The sequence below is a fragment of the Balaenoptera physalus genome, assembly GCF_965194825.1.
Source record: "Balaenoptera physalus genome assembly, chromosome: 12".
NCBI lineage: Eukaryota > Metazoa > Chordata > Mammalia > Artiodactyla > Balaenopteridae > Balaenoptera > Balaenoptera physalus.
The window spans coordinates 87,138,632-87,155,503 of record NC_138897.1 but is presented as its reverse complement, the minus strand read 5'-3'; the positions used below and the strand labels follow the sequence as shown (position 1 = coordinate 87,155,503).

General features: G+C 42.4%; 1 protein-coding gene across 1 annotated transcript in view; it reads left to right on the top strand.

Annotated features, from left to right (window-relative positions):
- CIT (citron rho-interacting serine/threonine kinase) overlaps window positions 1-16,872 on the top strand; it is a 164,514-nt gene that overhangs the window by 88,297 nt on the left and 59,345 nt on the right. The window contains 7 exon segments of the mRNA XM_082417032.1: window positions 557-676; window positions 5,322-5,492; window positions 5,765-5,815; window positions 6,352-6,405; window positions 8,907-9,047; window positions 10,910-11,035; window positions 14,383-14,478. Of these exon segments, the coding sequence (XP_082273158.1) occupies window positions 557-676; window positions 5,322-5,492; window positions 5,765-5,815; window positions 6,352-6,405; window positions 8,907-9,047; window positions 10,910-11,035; window positions 14,383-14,478 (759 nt within the window).

Below are 16,872 nucleotides of genomic sequence, written 5' to 3'. Positions count from 1 at the left end.
GGTGAAGTTATTCAGCTTTGTATTTCAGATCTATATTTCAGTGTCACTGAAGCATTGAGGGAACCTTTTGGATGAAAGGTGTCCAGGAAACGTAAGCCAGGAGGTGGAAATAGTTTGCTTGGAGTCTTAAATGGCACCTGGGCAGAGCATGAAGTCATTGCTACTTTGAAAGAGGGATATATACTTGACAGTCCTCGAATAACTGCTATTCCAGAAAAGACTTTGTAGCCACCCCAATGATGGTTTCATGGCTAAGGGATCTTATTAGTTTTTGGTCCTGAACATACAAGTAAGTATCTGCTAGGGCAGGTAGGAAACAGGTGGATGCAGTTTCAGGCTGGATCCATAAGGTCACAAGGTTTGAGATGATGTTTCTTGAACCAAGGGGTTTTACAGGATGAAACCTGGAATCAGCGACTCACCGGAAGTTGTCGACTTTGGTCCGTCACCTGAAACCATCTCGGTGTCTGCGAAGCAGCCTGCAGCTCCCTTAATGAATCTTTTCAAACAGAGCAGGATCCACAGGACAACCCTATTAAAATTTTGCTTTCCGCAGAGCTTAAAGCGAAGTTTGGAGCAAGCACGGATGGAGGTGTCCCAGGAGGACGACAAAGCACTGCAGCTTCTCCACGATATCAGAGAGCAGAGCCGGAAGCTCCAGGAAATCAAAGAGCAGGTATGGCTCCCTGCCCGGGAGTAGGGCACCAACCCGGACCTCTCATTTCAGGAGAGGCGTGTTTGAGGGACAGAGAGAGGGAAGTGGGGGCGGTGAGGAGAGAGAGTTATGTAGGTCATTTGGAACTTTTAGATTCCCCATGATTAATATAAATGGCAGAGTCCTTGTTCTGTCTAGCTCCTTCTGAGGTCTGGGCCCCATGATGGCTACTCTTTTCAATCGAAGGTGTAGGTTTAGAGCAGGGGTGGGCAAACTGCAGCCTGTGGGCGAGAATCTGGCCAACCACCTGTTTTTCATGACCACAAGCTGAGAATGGTTTTTGCATTTTTAAACGGGGGAAAAATTCAAAAGAAGAAGAATATTTCATATGGAATTCAAATTTCAGTGTTTATAAATAAAGTTTTATTGGAACACAGCGCACCCATTCATTCAGGTACTGCCCATGGCTGCTAATCATGCTACAATGGTAGAGGTGAGTAGTTGTGACAGAGACCACATGGCCTGCAAAACTGAAATTGCTTCCTATCTAGCTTTTTACCGAAAGAGTTTGCCAACCTCTGCTTTAGACCATTAAAAAAAAAAAAAAATTAATGTTTTCATAGCTTTTCAGATGCACTTTAAGTTTTTGAGACAAGCCAGGGTACTTCATAGTCTTACTTATCTAAAGACTTATCCTAGGAGAAGAGTTTGAGCAGTTAAAGCCGAGTCAGAATTGACACGGCAAATCTGACTACAGAAAGCCCTCCCCTGTGTGTTCAGAAAAGAGAATCCAGACCTTTAAAAAGCCTACTCTCTTTTTTTACCCCCTCTATTTCTAAAAGGATTTTCTTTCTAGATGGTTCATTTTTATTTCACTTCACTGTTTCCTTTTTAGCATGGATTTTTTTTTGTCCTTTGAAGAAACCGTAAATAGAAACTTTAATGAAGAGAATGCAGTGAGCAATCGGAGAGCTGAATTATCAGCTGCCAGGCAACTCTCATTCACTTCAGAAAACCTAGCGGAAACAGTGATGGAAATGAACATTTTTGTCTCCGGGTAACGCGCACTTGGCCATCTGGGTGGTGCTAATGCAAGAAACTCTGGCAAATAATTTGATTCATTAGCTGTTCTTTACAGAAAGAATTCCTGTTTTGGATGTTTTGTTGGCATCGTCTCATTATCACCTTAATACTTTTTAAATCATTGGTTAATATCCTCTTGCTTGATAAAAGTGTTCTGAATAAACGTGCATAGGAAAGGGTGTAAATTGGTTGTCAGTTGTCTGAACAACAACACTAACTTAGAGATTTTGAAGGTCACACCTACAGTTTGAAAAAATCTGCTTTGACAGTTGACTCGCTGCCCCTTTTATCAACACAGTTTTTCATCCTAAAAGTTTCAAGAGGTAGGATTCTTTTTCTCCCGTTAGTTCAGTGTGGTTGGAAATTTGCTTTTGGTGACATCCTGGGGAAATGAAAGCTGTGCTTGGCCACCAGAGGGAGCAGCTGGTGTCTGTGAAATTCCATAGAAACAATTATCAGGACATTTTGAAAAGGTATATGCTGGTGGTTGAGTTCAAAGAAATGTCCTTTGTGATTCATACCACAGTTGGCATCCATGTGGAATTTTAGATTTAATGACTGGTAAGCGGTCCATTTTGGGGGGGAGAAAACTTCTTCGTTTCAGATTTTATTTCTCATCGGAAGAAGGATTTATTAAAATGACTCTCGGTAAGTTTGGTGAGAGCAGGATGTTTGCAATCCAGGAAAAAGCATTTAATACTTTCAGCAAACTCCTAGTATTTGGTTTGCAGCCTGTCAATTCCTCCCAGGTTTGCCATTTATTCCGCGCTCTTCCTCTCAAAGCCAATTTCTGTACCGCTGTTTATTTAATTTAAATATGTTGCTTCTGCTTAGCTACCCCCAATGGAGCACTTTAATTTGGTTTAAAATAAAAACACCTAGGGAAATCCCTGGCGGTTCAGTGGTTAGGACTCTGCGTTCCCACGGCAGGGGGCACGGGTTCGATTCCTGGTCGGGGAACTAAGATCCCACGTGGAGTGGCCAAAAATTAAATAAATAAATAAAAACACCTAAGCGTCTCGCATGATGGTTAGGTTCATGCTCCATCAGTAGCAATTGCTGATTCCGTCCCACCCCGCCCCCGCCCCCCTCCACCCCCAACCCCGGGAAGGGAGACAGAAGTTCAGGTAACACAGAAGGCGTTTGGGTTTCAGGATTTCTGATTGAATAAGACCATGTCTTCTTTCCCACAAAATTCTGAAGCTCCATTCCAAAGAATGACTCGAAGCAGGACCCAAAAGTTGTCCACGGTTCCCCGTTCCGATCCTGTTCAACTCTGACCCACAGTTCAGCCCATGCTGAGATACATACAGCTGCCTCTCAGCTGTCCTTGGGAACTGACCTGATTATCTTCTCTCAGCGTTTTTCTGAAGCAGGGATTTGGTCAGCTGTTGGATGTATAGGATTTCCTTGAAGTATCCAGCAGAGTAACAGTGGCTCAATAAATGAGGTGGAATTTTGTTTGATGCTTGTAGCAGGCTGGGTGCCCCCAGAGCTCAGATTGCTGACAGAGATGTTGCCTGATTCTTGCCTTCCTCCCCCTGGGCGCTGACAGCTCAGGAAAGAGAGATGTTGGGGGGGACAGCGCTCTGTCCTCACTCTTGACAAAACACAGAAATTACGTTCCCTTCTTGCGGACATAAGTTTAAGTCAGACAAGGGAGCTCAAGGATAAAAGATGGCCAAGAGTGCCTCCTACCTCTTTGCTTCCTCCACAGCTTGGTATTTGTGCCTGTGGGTACTTTGGATTTTTTAAAACTTTAAAATCAGAAGAAAAAAAAATGAGTTTTAGGTAGAAGAAACGGTTTTCATAGGTAATGTTTTTGTCTTTATATGAATGCTATTGTAAAATAGAAATTTATATATATATATATATATGTTTGTTTGTTTTTTTAAATGGAGGAAGGGATCCAGGAAGGCACAATACCCAGAGCTATGAAAGTCATAATAAATCATGACCCAGCCCTGGCCGAGGGGTCTAGAAAAACCCCAAGTAGAGGGTGTACTATTTCACATCATTGGCTCATGTTCCATTCTGTGAGTTGAGATAATTGTTCAGTAGGTTATAAAGACCTTTGCTTATATAACCCAGCACCACCCACTTAGTGGGCATCGTCCAGAAAACCTGGCGCCCCATGACTTGTAGGATTGACCTTCAATAACAATACAGTCGGCCCTCCGTATCCACGGGTTCCATATCTGCGATTTCAACCAACTGTGGATCGGATTTGGTTCTGGAACCACTCCCCTGTGGATACCGAGGGACGACTGTATGCTTTTGGGTGGGAAGGAGTGAAATGAGACGATGCTCCATTCTGTGCTCATTTTTTCTGCTTTCCGCTGTACCAATAATACAGAGAGATGTGCTTATGTGAAAACTATCCATTTTCATAAGGACATCACCTCCCCTTTAGTGTGCACTGGGGGGATTGCCTGTTACAAAGGATGAAAGGTTTACTTTATATTATGTTACTAAAAAAAGAAAGAAAGAAAAAAGGCATTTTATTGGTTAAAAGCATAACCTTGCTCAGTTGATCCCTCTTCAGTTATTTCTTGGGGGAACGGATCTTAGAGATGATCACTGTACATTGCGACGGTCAGAGACAGTCTTAATTTTTTATTCTTTTCATTTTATATCCGCCACCTTGGATTGGATAAACTGCTCATTTATAATCCTTATATGTATAAGCTTTGCTTTTGCTAACAGAGAATATTTTCATACTTTGCCCCAAAGTTTTCAAAACCATTGCCCATTTCTTCTGGTAAATCAGTTTTGGAAAACCTCGATGCAGATGTCCTGTTTTGATTTTAGAAATTCAGTTTGGAAAAGGTTGGGCTGTTGGGATTACTTTAACGGCTTTTGCTCGAGGGAACAAGATAATTCTTTCTTCAGAGTCTTTCTCACAAGTTACTTTGATCAGAGCCAGTGTTTCCTGACTCTTCCGAATTTCAGGGTGACTTGCCTCTCAAGAGCAACATTTAAGTTCATCATGCAGTTTGGGGCCCAGAAAAATTAATGGTGAGAAACTGACATGATGAGTTTCACCTTCCAAGATTCTCTCCACTGAGATTTCCAATTACCCCCTTGTGCCATCTGAAAGGTTAATTTTAAAACTAGTACCATATCTAATTGTGTTAGGTGCACATAACTTCTAAAGGACAAATCTGTATAAATGATTACCCTTGGAGGAAAGCTACGCATAAGCAGATTATCCTGGTTGTTTAAAGTACATCCCTTTCAGCTCTCCTGTGTTACAAAGGTCTTAAGGTTCTGCACTTCTTGTACGATATTATTTGCTCAAAGGATCTTATTGTGTATAGGCACATTTGTTCCAAATGGTGTTACTAGTGATTCATGATCTAGATGAAAACAGTTTAAAGATTTAATATTCTTTTCTCCCTCCTCGTCCTCCACACACCTTGCCCTTATCCCCATCTTTCTACTCACCTTTTCTCTAGGTCCATTCTCTCCGATCTCTCTTCACTGTGTCTTCCCTCTGTGCTCTGTGTTTTTCCATCTTCACCTCCCATCTTTCCTTTCAGGAGTTCCAAAATTCACCTTCCTTCCATTGCCTACTCTTTAGGAGTACCAGGCTCAAGTGGAAGAAATGAGGTTAATGATGAATCAGTTGGAAGAGGACCTGGTTTCGGCCAGAAGACGGAGTGATCTCTATGAATCGGAGCTCAGAGAGTCTCGGCTGGCCGCCGAAGAGTTCAAGCGGAAAGCAACAGAATGTCAGCATAAATTGATGAAGGTAGCCAGCTCGCTGCCGGGGAGGGTGTTTTGGGGGTAGAATCATGGATGATCTTAGCAATAATAAAGGGAATCCTAGCTTCATGAGTGTACGTTTGGGAAATAATGGGGTGCCCTGCAAAGCCTCCTGGTCTTGGTTAGAGAAGATACTTAATTTTTTTTATCATCATCCTCATTATTTTGGCCACAGAGACCAAGAAAGCCTGTAGTGTTGTCTTATAAGACTTTTAGGTTCTTGAGATTTTCCAATATGTTGTATCTTTTAAATTACAGGCTAAAGATCAAGGGAAGCCTGAAGTGGGAGAATATGCCAAACTGGAGAAGGTATTTTCCATTATTGGTATTGTGATTTTGGGTAGACAGCCTCTTAAATGTTGCTCTCCGTGGCCTGTCACTGGTTAAGAATACACTCGCGCTGAATAGAGAACTGTCTTCTGGGTTTATTTTGGTGGTCAGTCTCTGGATGACCATGTTTAGCTTCAGCTATGTTTCTAAAAGGGATAGAAGACACCTCATTTTTTGTTGTCAGGCCCGCTCACAGTAACACACAAACCCAGACACTCAGTAAGACACATGGGAAAATTCTTACTGTTTTAGGGTACCGGCGACTTTGATTCTCTTTTTTTGCCATCTGTATGTGTGTTGCTGGTTCTAGAGAAATAGTCCACATGGAGGTTTGCACTGAGACATTCAAAGGTTTCTCTGATAGGCTACTGTTCTTCCTCTCCATCAGTAGGTATTGGAAAACAAAACAAAAAGACCCCAACAGAAACCTCAAGAAAATAGGACTGCGGTAAATGTAGCAAGACCTTAATGCCAATTTGCCTTTTTTGCTTTATTTCCTGGGATTTTAATCACAGATCAATGCTGAGCAGCAGCTCAAAATTCAGGAGCTCCAAGAGAAGCTGGAAAAGGTAAGCCTGAGGTGATGTTTTGGGGAACTTACCCCCCATTTCCAAATACTTCTTGCTTTGTCCTGGAGCACAAGAGATCAAAGAAAGAGAATTAGTCACGCAGCACTGAGGAAAATGAAGGGGGAGTGAGCTATTACCTGAAAATACAAGAGTTCTGAATATACTTTCTCCTTTTGAGACATGTCAAGCAGTGTTTGTTTAAAAAACAAACAAACAAAAAAACCAAGCTCTGTGAGATTCTCAAGTCAAAGCTCTAATCGTACTACAGCAGAACCCAAGAGGCTGTTTCGTCTCCCTTCAGGGGACCAGGTCCCCATCTTGCACTGGAGAAGCCTATGTTGTTCACGACCCAGACAGCTTTCAATCAGAGACTGTCGGCAGTCTTCCTGTGCATTGGGAGCCTGGAGGGACCAGTAGTCCTCAGGCGGTTGGGGATTGGGTGTGGGTTTGGTTTACGGCATTGGGCACAGTGTGTGCAAATGGCCCTTCCTTTAGGTGAACACGGGAAACACTAAAGAAAGGACCAGGTTGAATGTGGCCTTTCATGTCAAGAACGTTTGTGAATGTGTTTAAAAGAGTTCCTTCTTTTTGTGTTATTAAAAACATATAACATTAAATTGTGTTATTAAAAACATATAACATTACATTTACTGTCTTAATTGTTTTGAGTGTCCAGTTCCTTAGTGTCAGATATATTCACATTGTGAGATAGATCTTGAGAACTTTGTCATCTCACAAAACTTAAACTCTCCTCTACCTGCTAAATGCTAATCTCCCTACCCCCACCCTTGGTAACCACCTTTCTCCTTCCTTCCTTCCGTCCTTCCCTCCTTCCTTCCTTCCTTCCTTCCCTCCTTCCTTCCTTCCTTCCTTCCTTCCTTCCTTCCTTCCTTCCCTCCCTCCCTCCTTCCTTCCTTCCCTCCCTCCCTCCTTCCTCTCTCTCTCTCCCTCCCCTTCCCTTCCTTCCTTTTCATTCTATTTATTTTATTGAAGTGTAGTTGACTTACAGTGTCATGTTACTTTCTGCTGTACAGCAAAGTGACTCAGTTATACATATATATACATTCTTTTCCATATTCTTTTCCATTACGTTTTATCACAGGATATTGAATATAGTTCCCTGTGCTATACAGTAGGGCCTTGTTTATCCATCCTATATATCATAGTTTGCATCTGCTAATCTACGTTGCTTGTGTGATTTTGACTGCTTTAGGTACTTCCTGTGGGTAGAATCATACAGTGTTTGCCCTTTTGTGACTGGCTCATTTTGCTCAGCGCAATGTCTTCGAGGTTCATCCGTGTTGCAGCATGTGACAGGATCTCCTTTTCAGAGGCTGCATAGTATTCCTTGGCCTGGATATTCCACATTTTCTGCATCCGTTCATCTGTCCCCTTCCTACTTATTCTTGAGCTCACTACTGAAAGCCTCTACTGCCCTCTTTCAGCTAGAAATTTGTGTGAGGATTCATATCTCCTAGAACTCTGCTCTCCAGTAGAAGTGGGAAGCAACCCACACATGTCAGCCTCAGAAGTAATTTTAAGTTTTCTAGTAGCCACATTAAAAAAGGGAAAAAAGGTAAAATCCTCTGAATGATATAGTTTTCTTAATCCATTATATACAAAACATTGCAGCATGTAGTGATATTAAAACATGTACACTGCTTCAGTTTTTAAATGAATTAAACTTAAGTAAAATTTAAAATTAATTTCCCAGTCACAGCAACCATGTTTCAAGTGCTCACCGGGCACACGTGGGGAGCAGCTCCCACGTTGGACAGTGCTGGTCTCGAAGTTGGAGTTCCTTTGCCGTTTTCACTTTTTAAAACTATAATCTCAAGCAAATGAGTGTGAGGTTGTTGGTTTCTTACACTCAGATCTTTACTGTGATGCTGGAAGAGCTGCAGTGTAGTTAAGACCCAAATAAAAATTAACTTCAAAAGGGTTCGCTGTTTTTTCTTTAAACATGAATTTGCGAGTCAGCACGAACAGTGTGGTGGTTATGCCCTTTGATAGGTATTTATTTGAGAAAAATAATTTATAGTTTTTATCTTGTTTTCTTATAAAAGTAGTACAAATTCCCCTTAGGAAAATCAGCAGATGAGATGATTAAATAGGGAGACAATTAACAGTCCGGGATAAATACATTAATCCCTGGGCAGATGAACCCGAGACCTTTTTGTTTGCATTTATTATGTTATATTGAATCTAAGATGCTAATGATTGTCCGATACCCCATTATCTTCTGTACCCCAAGAAAGAAAAAAACACCGTCTCAATTTTAATTGTAGATGCATTCCAAATTCAGTGATGTTAAAAAATATATATAAGTGCACCTTAGGACAGACGAAACACAGAATAAAATGAAACGTTTATATGTTTTGAAAAATGGATAAAAATATCCATTCAGTGTGACCCGATTTTTTTTTCCTGTTTAGGAGATGGTCCCCATCTTTTTCCGTGGATAAACTGGGCCATCTCTCCCCCGTTCCTTCTCCTTTCAGGCCGTGAAAGCCAGCACAGAGGCCACCGAGCTGCTGCAGAACATCCGCCAGGCGAAGGAGCGGGCCGAGCGCGAGCTGGAGAAGCTGCACAGCCGCGAGGACTCTTCCGAAGGCATCAGGAAGAAGCTGGTGGAAGCCGAGGTGAGCAGGGAACCTCCAGCTCCCGGGTCCCAAGGTGCCTGGCCTCCGGCTGTGCAGGGGAAGAAACCTCAGGACCACCCTCTCTCTGCTCCTGTTCGTCCAAACCGCTTTCCCTTCCGCCAATCCCTTTGAAACCCGAGAGGCTCGGGACCATTTTCCCCAAAGGGGAGAAGGATTTGTCACAGCAGCTCTGAGTAGAAAGATGTTTTGATAAAACTTTTCCTTCCTATTTGTTTTCCTCTGACCCGTTCGCCCGTGTGGGAGGATTCACGTTTATCTAGATGAAGTGTGATGCCATCCCTGAGGTTTCCTTTTTCTTCCCTCTGCACCCTTGCTTTTCCTCACCTTCTCCCCCACGGTGTTAATAATATATTAATTTTCGAGGCTTCAGCTGTGACCTGTGTGTGTTGATAACTCCCAGATCTATATTTTTGGGCCTCTTCTCTCTGTCCAATTCTTTGTTGTTGTTGTTGTTGAAACCAATTATATAATTATACAGGAAACACACGAGTGTCTTCTCATTGTGAAAAACATAGAACTGAAGAATATAGAATAAAAAGGGACGTTTCCCCTTTGCTGCCCTCTGCCTCCCCTGACGCCTGGGTGATGGGTCCATGGAACGGATGTGTCATAGTCGATTTAACCACCCCCCTGTCCTGGCCTGCTTCTCCCTGTCACGGTGCTGGCGTTGAACCTACTTGCCTACGTCTCTTTGGGGCCAGCCTCACCCACGATCCAGGAAGTATTTCCCACTGCTCCCCTGACATCTTGACTGGGTGTCTGAACAGTGCCTCCGATCTAGAATGAACTCAGTATCTTCCCTGACAAGCTGGGTTGCCTTCTCAGTCTTCCTCGCACCGGTCAGGGCCCCCATTCATCCATCTGGTCACCTGAGGCTTGACACCTTGACATCATCTGCTGCTTCTCCCTGGGCCCTGCCATTCCGAGAGTCCCTCAGCCCTGTAAATACACCCACACTGTCTCCGCCGTCCACCCTCTGCTGGCCATTTCTGCAGGCCTCCCCACAGTGTAGGCCCTCTTCCTCTTAGCTGGGTGAATGTAGTAATCTCTCGGCTTTCTGCTTCCAGGCTCACCTTCCTCCCATCTAGCTCAAACAGGGTCAGACTCGTGGACCTCAAACTCCAGGCTCATCAGCACCCCTTGCCCCATCCCAAACCTTTCAGGGCTTCCCTACATCTTAGGTGCATGAGACTCTCAGCCATTTGACCCACACATGCTCCCCTTTCCCGTTTTCTCCTGCTCCTCCGCTATTACACCTTATGCAGTAGCCCCTCTACGCTACACCTGGGGCCTAGGCCGGCTCTCGGCCACCTCTGCACTGCTGCTGCTGCGCCTTTTTTGAAAGGCCTTCCCCCCTCCCCTCCGGCCCTCTCCCCTCCAGCCTCCCTCATCCTGGCCCGCTCCACGGCGTACACATCCCCTCACCTGCTCAGTTCAGAGCCCTCCCTCCTGCCTGCACCCTCCCGCAGCCCTCTGTACCTGTTTGTTTCACGGCCCTGGCCCTCTTAACCCATATCGTGTTTATTTGTGTTTATCTTACCTCTTCCAAGGGCAGGCATTCTGTCAGCTTCCTCTCGGTGTTTTCCACGATGCCTAGTGTGGCACTTTGCAGATAGTAGGTGCTTGGTAAATATTTGAATGAATGAATGCACTCTTGTAACCTGCACAAGCGAGTACTCCTCGGATCACAGAACTGTGTTTTCCTCACCGTGGCTTCGGGTGCCTGAGACTTCTCTTCCCGCCTCGAGCGTACGCTTCCCGAGGGCCCCCTCCCTCGGCGCAGGCGTCGTGCCCGTAGCGGTTACCCCATTAAAACTCTCTGATTGATTCACGATCTACAGGAACGCCGCCACTCTCTGGAGAACAAGGTAAAGAGGCTAGAGACCATGGAGCGTAGAGAAAACAGACTGAAGGATGACATCCAGACAAAGTCCCAACAGATCCAGCAGATGGCTGATAAAATTCTGGTGAGCAGGAACCAAAGTTGACAAGTTCAAAGATAACAGGTTAGAGGTTGTAGAGGGAAGGGGGTCAAAAGAAGAACCAACCACCGTCACAGGGGAGGTTATCACCAAACAGTTGAGTTAAGAGGAAGTGGTTTTAGTGGACGCCACGTCAGAGACTAGCACGAATAACCACAGGCGGGACATGTCAGCTCGGGTAACAGCTCCATCAGTATGATTTTTTTTGCTCTGTTTGCTACTGCCTGACTTTTAAAAACGCGAACGTGCACACGCTGTCATTTCCGATACATTTTTACAGGAGCATTTACGTACTTCTATCAGCAGAGTTTTGTATGGCTATTAAAGTTGCAAATGCCCATTTGAAAAAGGTGTAGGGATTCAGGGCTTTAAGACCGACACCCAGATTCTTGCTTTTGCAGAGGAAACAAATGAGTCACGCAGATTTTCTCAGAGTAGTATTTGTCGTGGATCCGTGTCCACCCTCTCGCTTTCCCTGCTCCAGTTGGTGGTTGTTATTATTATTATTTTCACTTTCCTTAGAGATAGCAGATCGTTTTTTAGGTTTGTAATCACGATGATTCTGTTTTCGGCTCTGACGACCAAATTAACTTGGTCAAGGAAGGCTTGGGTGGTGCTTGCCGACGTGTCAAAGTTTTGCTCTTGCCAGGGTGAAAGGCAGGTGAACCTTTAAAAGACTCTCCTTGGATTTCAGTCCCCAAACCAAGAATTTGATGCCACTTTGGGGAGCCTGTTTGTAGCCCTTGCCTCCCTGCCCTCAGGACTGACTCTGGAGTAGTCGGGCGTTCCTCTGCACCAGAAAAGAGACAAGGTGGTGAGCGGGGCGCTTCCCACCTCCCTCTCTCTGTCTCTCCCTCTGCATCTCTTCTGGGAAACGAGTCACCAGCAACTATATGAACTCAAGAATGACCGACTTATAGGCCTATATACTTAATACCGAAAAAAAAAAAAAAAAAAAAAGAAAACCCAACCCTTCAAAACGTTACATTTCTGTTTGTCTATATTCATGAGCGTGTGGGCACTCTTGAACACACAGGTGAAAAGAGAAACCAGTTAAATTGTTTTGCTCTGACACACAGTCTTTATAGATAACGTCTACACACAAAGGCAAATGTGATTGTCAGTCTACCCTTTCTGTTCTCTCGTTCCATCATCCAAGTATCTCTTGGCGATTGTCAAATGTGTGAATTTTACCGTGAGTCAAATGAATTCCCACGGAGATTCCACCACCGCTACCCCCTTGCTTGGTGCAAACGACGTGGTTAAGTCTTGTGGTTGCAAAGTGTTTCTCTGTTTAATGGTGATGTGTTCATTCATTCATTCAACAAATATTTAATGAGCTTCTACTATGTGCCAGGCACTGTTCTAGGAGCTGGGAATAGAGCAACGAACAGTACTGTTTGCATAACAGGACTGAAGAATCTGATCCAACACGTGTAGAGAAGATAACGTTTTAAAAAATGACAACAACAACAAAAAATGCCAAACTGTCAAGAAGTCAGGTTTTAGAATGTCCGCTTTTCCAAGGTTCGCTTGCCAGTTAAAATGTGGGAGTGTAGAGTTCTGCATTCCTGGATTATATGTTGTAAACTCCCATGCATATGTAGACCGGAAATTTGATCTTAAGGTTGTCAGTCTCAGGTATCTGAGTTTTCGACCTGTTTTCAGATTTATTTCCATTCCTGTGCTGTCTTAGGAGGTCTGAAACTACGACAAGACGATTATCAAGTGATTTCTAAAATAAAGAAAAAGTAGGCAGATCTCTTTTTCCAAGTGTATCTTGCCACCTGTCCGAGTACCTTTGTGGTTGTGACTTCATTTATCGGAGGGTGCCTTTTGCTCAAGAACCTGAGTGATGCTTAGGTTGTGAAGTATCTGGGATATGGGCAAAGAGGGGTCCTTAATACTGTTACATAATGATGATGCTTGGAAACACATCCCAAATATCATTTGCATTAAAATATTTGCTATTCTGATAAGAACTTTCAAAACAGCTAATTGGGGTTCTCATTATAGCAGAGTCTTTTGCTTTAATAAAAGACCTCATTGCCAGGGATCCTTTAATATACATAAAGCCCTTAAAGTATGTTTTTATTACTTAAAATCCTGTTTACATTCAACTTTTCAAGATAACATCTGTTAGCTTGCAGCAGATCTTGTGCACCTGGTCTTAACATTGAATACTTTACTGGCCCCCAAAGCAAAGTCAACTGCTTGCAGACTTTAGAATTTCAAAAGCTTAATCAGTAACATTTCATGTGTGTGTGAATCTAAAATTATTTTTTTCTCCATTTTATGGGCATATCCTGTATAATTTCCTCGTTCTTCAAAATTCTTATAATTATTTCCATTTCAAAGGAAAATTTCAAGATAGTGTGAAGAGACAAAAACTTGGAGTAATGACTTTTGTTATTAGTAATTAACTAATGGGTCCAGATTCATAAGAATTAATGTAAACGCAGATAGCTTCATTTAGAGAATGTTTCGGTGAGTTGAATGCTGCCTTTTATACGATCAGTTTATAATACGTTGGCAAATGAATTGGTATAATTTCCAAATGAATTACAATTTTGTTTGAAAGCAGAAATCTTAATAAGAGAATGAAGAGGACATTACATTTGAGCTATTTATATTACTCCACGTTCTCTTCCTATCTTCAATGTATGTGTACACGTTTATGTCATTTTTAGTGAATTTTATGTTCTGCCTTGTTCCCATTAGCATTATATCATGTAAACTTCATATAAACATGATATCATATGAACACCTCCAGATATTCACATGCTCCATATTACCAGTCAGTTAAAATAATCATTCAAAACTCAAAGTGTTTGAATTGTTACATTAGTTTTCCTTCTTAGCTAGGGTTCCTGAGCAATCATTTTGTTAATGAGGAAAATACAAAAAATTTTTTTATCCTCATAATAAATTAACTTAAAACTTAAATTGATATTACTTTCCTCATTTAAGGCCGTCAAGACAGTGGTCAGGGGCTTTGTGCTGTACTGAATTTTTCAAATTGTGTTGCCTCGTCACTCTCATTTCTCTAGGCAGAGATGAAGAGCTGCCTTTGTTTGACCTGTAGCACTGACAGATTTCTGATCCCAGCCCACCAGCCATGTGTTTATGTGTGTGAATACTCGGAGCTGGAAAACCCAGGGCCAAGGCTTGGTGGTGGTTTCCTTTCCCAAGAGCCTTAAGGGCTAGTCATGAAGAAACAGATGCCTGTTGCCTTTGGTGCCTGTGCCAAAGTGGTGTCTCCTGTGAACGTCTAACATGCATCGGCTCTGTCCTTCCCTTGCACACCTGACCATCTGTTCTTTTGTGTCCAGGAACTGGAGGAGAAGCACCGAGAAGCCCAGGTCTCAGCCCAGCACCTGGAGGTGCACCTGAAACAGAAAGAACAGCACTACGAGGAAAAAATTAAAGTAAAGACACTTTACAGTCTTCCCTGCCCTTCCTCCTATAGCACCATGTAGCTCCTTTCTCTTCCCAGGCACTTCGAGCCACTTCTTGCTAGAACAAAGGACTCTCCGTGGTAAATGCTGTCCTTGGGCCATGGTGGGAGGTCTTGGGGTGTTATCCTTGGGGCGGATTGGATATCCGAAGTTCAAAAATAGTTTATTATTTAAGAAAATTTGATCGTCATGTGTCTCAGTTCCATCTTTAAAATGTTTTTTGATCCACTGTCACTGAGTCCATGATAATTTAGATTTAGAGAGATTCACCATCTCCTTGCTTTTAATTTCCTTCTTGCATCTTAAACCTGGAATTCTTTTCCTTTTTTATAAAGCGTATCCTTGAGGACTTTCTTTAGTGAAGGTCTGCTGGTGCCAGGCTCTCTGTTTTGTGTGTCTGAAAATGTCTCTATTTCATCCTTGTTCTTGAAAGATGTTTTGACTGGGGATAGAATTCTAGGTTGGCAGTTATTTCTTATACTTTTTGAAGATATCATTCCATTGACGTTTGGCTTTTATTATTGCAGTTGACGGTCAGCTGTCAGTCTAACTGTTGCTTTCTTTGAAAGCAGTCTTTCTTTTTTCTTTTACAACTTTGTTTTATCTTTAATTTTCTGAAGTTTTACTGTGATGTGTCTAGATGTGGAGTTTTTTTTATTTATCCTCCTTGAGGTATACTGGACTTTGGAGTATATGTATATATTTTAAAAAATCAATTCTGTAAAGTTATTGGTTGTTATATCTCAAGTATTGTCTCTTCCCCTTCTCTCTTTCCTTCCCTTATGAGAATTTGATTAGACATGTGTTAGATTACCACCAATCTATCCTTTTTTTTTTTTTTTTTTTTTTTGTATTTTCCATTTCCTTGTCTTTTGGTGCTACATTCTGGTTAAGCTCTGACTGATTTTCCTGTGTACTAACCCTTACCTGTCTAATTTGCTGTTAAACCCATCCATTGAGGTATTTTTTAATTAATTAATTAATTAATTTTTGTCTGTGTTGGGTCTTTGTTGCTGCGCATGGGCTTCTCTCGAGTTGTGGCGAGCGGGCTTCTCATTGCAGTGGCTTCTCTTGTTGTGGAGCACAGGCTCTAGGCACACGGGCTTCAGTAGTTGTGGCACATGGCTCAGTAGTTGTGGCTCGCAGGCTCTAGAGTGCAGGCTCAGTAGTTGTGGCGCACGGGCTTAGTTGCTCCGCGACATGTGGGATCTTGCCAGACCAGGGCTCGAACCCGTGTCTCCTGCATTGGCAGGCGGATTCTTAACCACTGTGCCACCAGGGAAGTCCCCATCCATTGAGTTTTAAATTTCAGTTATTGTATTTATTTGTTTCTTGACATTCTGTTTGGTTCTTCCCCAAGTTTACTAGATTATTTAAGTCAATAACTTTCTATTTCCTGCATTGATTTGAAGCTTATCTTCTGCTTCTTTAAATGCATTAGCATAGTTGTTTTATGATCTGTATCTGATGATTCCAGTATCTGAAGGTCTGTTTCTGCTCTGTTGTTTCTCTTGGCTCTTTTCCATGGTGTCTCTGTTTTTTGTGTGCCTGGTCAGCTGCTCGTTTTCCTTGGAAAATTAATAATGAGAATTCTTTGAGGCCTTGAATGAAAATGTGTGCCCACCTTGTGGGTGGCCCTGGGCTTTGACTTCTTTGTCTTCTTACCCTTTGAGGCAATTAAGAATGAAGCTCAAGTTTATCTGGTTCAGCAAATGCCTCAAGTTCAAAATAGCTGGGTTTCTGCTTTCACTTAGATTTTAGTCTGTAATTTCTTACTCTCTTGCCAACTTTTAGGTGCTTTTGGGAAAATGTTTTCATAGAAGAACTGGCCTAAATAGTCCAGCCTATCATATAAAATAATAAATTCAGTTATTACTTTACTTACTGAAATTATTATTTCAATTCAATTATTATTAATAAGTTCAGTGATCAGAAATGACTGCCAGCCTATCTATTTCCTTTTGAAATCACGTCACATTTTCATCATGATTTTGGACTGAGCCTTTAACTAATTCTTACGTTCTTGAGAATCAGACATTGTTCATTACCATCTCAAATATTGTCTCTTTCCCTTCCAAGTCAGACAGTGAAGGAGGCTTTTAATTTTTGTGATGATCATGTTATTGATTTGGTTGGTATTCTCAAAGAGTTGGCTGTTCCTTTTCTGGAGAACCACACATGTACATGCTCACACAGCATCTTCACCATCACTACCCTGACACTTTCCTTCTTTTACCCCTCGTGCTACTTTTGGTTATTTTTCATTGAAAGAAATACCAGGAAAATAACCCAGAAGGGACCACACCGTGTTTTAGTGTGACCCTCTACTTTAGTGCATTTACCTACCAGTCCTTTTGGTTTGAG